The sequence below is a fragment of the Austrofundulus limnaeus genome, unplaced genomic scaffold (genome assembly GCF_001266775.1).
Source record: "Austrofundulus limnaeus strain Quisiro unplaced genomic scaffold, Austrofundulus_limnaeus-1.0 Scaffold24, whole genome shotgun sequence".
Lineage (NCBI taxonomy): Eukaryota > Metazoa > Chordata > Actinopteri > Cyprinodontiformes > Rivulidae > Austrofundulus > Austrofundulus limnaeus.
In genome coordinates this window covers 2742103-2745230 of record NW_013952426.1, presented here as the reverse complement: position 1 = coordinate 2745230, position 3128 = coordinate 2742103, and the positions used below count along the sequence as shown (strand labels likewise).

The 3128-nt window shown below is 34.2% G+C and overlaps 1 protein-coding gene across 1 annotated transcript in view; it reads left to right on the top strand.

The window, feature by feature from the left end:
• Positions 1 to 1949, top strand: part of pigr (polymeric immunoglobulin receptor) — a 16303-nt gene extending 14354 nt beyond the window's left edge. Inside the window, exons 6-8 of the mRNA XM_014004502.1 lie at positions 1166 to 1254; positions 1381 to 1430; positions 1529 to 1949. Of these exons, the coding sequence (XP_013859956.1) occupies positions 1166 to 1254; positions 1381 to 1430; positions 1529 to 1606 (217 nt within the window). The 3' untranslated portion in view covers positions 1607 to 1949. The remainder of the gene's footprint in view (positions 1 to 1165; positions 1255 to 1380; positions 1431 to 1528) is intronic.
• Positions 1950 to 3128: the final 1179 nt, after the last annotated feature.

Genomic DNA, 3128 nt, shown 5'->3' with positions numbered 1-3128 from the left:
ATTCACTGTCTCTCCACACTACTCACTGTCTCTCCACACTACTCACTGTCTCTCCACACTACTGTTGAACTCTGTACTCTCTGCTTTTCCCTGTGTCTCGAGAGGCCTCATTTATGTATATTAACAAACACCATTATGTCATCTTAGCAAGATTTGATACAAGGTCAATGGAAAACACAAAGATAAACACAAGTGATATCTAAGAATGATTATTGTTGTTAGCAAATCTTGTTCTGACTTTAATCATTCTGTCTGCAGATGAACAGAATGTCATGAAAACCTAGGTCATTAAAGGTTGTCATGAATTACTTGCTTAAACATAAAAATATTAGTTCTATTACAGTATCAAATGCTTTTTTTTAAATCAACAAAAATACTGACACAGTACTGTTTTGGATCAACAGCTGTTGTTATATGTTCTATTAACTCAATGAGAGCCATCGATGTAGAACTTCTTGGTCTAAACCCATACTGTTACTTAATACTGTATATTCTGCTTATCAATGAATTTGTCAAATCTTACCACAAATAATTTCTCTAAAATCTTTGAAAAATGTGGTAACAGGGATATTGGTCTGTAGTTGTTAAACACACGTCTTTCACCGTTTTTAAAAAGAGGAATTACCTTTGCTATTTTCATGTTGTTTGGAAATATACCAGTTGAAAATGATAAATTACAAATGTATGTAAACGGTTCAATCACAGAATTCATTATGTCTTTTACAAACATCATGTCCATGTCAACCCAGTCTTTTGATCTCTTGTCTGCAAGATTCTTTACAATATTTGTTATTTCTTCTTTGTCAATTTCATAAAGAAATAAACTATTTACACAACCTGTAACAGTGTGGTTAACATTTCTATCTACTTTAGGTATTTTAGATGCAAGTCTGGGTTGTTCGCCTTTGTAGCACTGCTCTGTTCACATTCCCCTTTGACATCACTTCCTGTTACTTCACAAGCAAATATCTCAACAACTATTCATCTCAGTAGCATAAAATTTATTTTGCATTATGCTATTCATCTTTACCAAAATGCATTCATATTTACTACAAAAAATTGTTGTCAGAGGCACTTTAAACAGAAGAGTAATAAGGATGCTTCACTGCATCCATTAACACCCTTAATAAAAACTTGTTAGACGTGTTTTGTATCTGTTTTTCAGTCACATGCTGGCTTCCGTGGTGGTGTGTTCCTCTGTCATGTTCCTTGTGATCATGGCCTTCTTCTCAAGAAGGTTGTGGAAGAAGCACAGTAAGGCATCTCATTTATTTGAATTTTCTATTTTTTTAGAAAGTTGTAAAGCCCAATAAACAAAGTAAGAAACTTTGAAAAATAAAATGTGTTTGTAGCTTAAAAGTCCTCACTTCTCATTTCCAGAGAGCGATCCATCGCCATCTGAAACAGAAAGGTTGAATGCTAAATTCATTGTAAGTTCCTACAAATGTCACTTCTGATTGTTTAAGTACATCATCAGTCAACAAATCTGTATTTATAGTACTAATGGTTCTTTTTTTGTCTCATTAAGGGCAACTCAAATGATGTGGGTGACTTCCAGAATTCGGCTATCGTTTTCCTCAACAGGAGTTCCCAAGATGTGTTTTGAGATCCATCAGAGTGATGTTGAYTCTCTGTTATTGAATGTAATTTTTGTCCTGATCTACTGTGCATCACATGCAACAGAGTTCTTTTCTATCACGTACCATACCATCATTAAAACAGCAGTCTGCCCTCYTCACAGAATACAAATGAAACAAGTTCACACAATTGTTCTGTCYCAGAAAAGAACACGGACATCAGAGAATGCTCTGTGTCGTGCTGTGATCTGAGTTCCTTTTATTTTATGCATGTTGTGTTTTTTTTTTCATTCAGTCAGGCCATTTAATTAAACACAAGATTTTTGTCCAGTTCCATCATTTTATTCAATAAAAGACTACTCAAAAACTCTACACACTGAAAGTGCAGTTTCATTAGATTTATCCATGAAAATAGCACCACTTCATTTTGTRGATTTTTTTAAGTTTACTTATGTTCTTTTGCAGAAACATTTCTGCATTTTGCTTGTTAAAGAAACAACAGGGAATGTTTGCTATTTTAATGTGCAAATTATGATCATTTAAAAACATTTTTCAYGTTTTGCAGATGAAGAAACATTATGAACAAACACGATTTTGTGTCTCTTAAAGTCTGTTTAAATTAACTTGGATGGAAACACTTCTCATTACAGTCCAATCGTCTTATGTTATTCTAGATCTAATAAAATGGAGACATTCATGATGTACTGTAGCTTAAAACCAGAATAAAAACTCACATTTATTGCTTAATATCCTTGAAAATGTGCTTATCCTCCACCATTTATAAGCCAAAGTTTTAGACTAAAATCATCTCATGATACTGGGGTAAAGCTGTTTTGATCAAACCTTGAAAATATAATTATGATGCAATCTTGTGAGATTTTATGCGATCTGTTGGTGCTTCACACCAGAATGTAGCTCAGTCTCTGTAACACTGATAGAGAAATAACCGGTTTTGTGCTCATTCAGTTCAATTAGCCRTGGTCCACCATGTTAAATAGACATGCTTTTCAAACCAAAAGCTCTCAAAACCTGTGGCTATCTCAACTGGGCCTTTGTCAAATCAGCAAAGAAAGCTAATTTGTAGAGAGCAACGTTCAGATCGCTGCCTTGGAAAAACAATCACTCCATAGATGCTCAACACAGGAGAGCAGCTCTTCCAGCAGCTGTGCACCTACACGTACACTTTAAGGTTAAAGGGCTCTTTCAAAGACCAAATGTTCATATTTTAGGCAGAGATGATGGAGTTTGAGAGACGGGGTGGCGTGAAGGAAGCCATTTACATCAAAAAAGAAAAAAAAATTAAACAGAAAAAAAGGTCTCAGGTTTTAACTTTTAAAAACAATGCAGCATTAAGTCTAATCCCCAGTTGGTTCCACTCTTTTACACCTTCATGGCTGTTTTTTTTAAATCTGTTTTGGATTACTTTTTCAGTGTTTCATTAAAATCTTTCCAGTGGTTTATTAATATATTTTGCTAACAGACAGGCAGGATAAACATCAATAAATAATCGTAAAGTTTTAAGCAATAATACCATTGTAGCTGTTAGTTTAC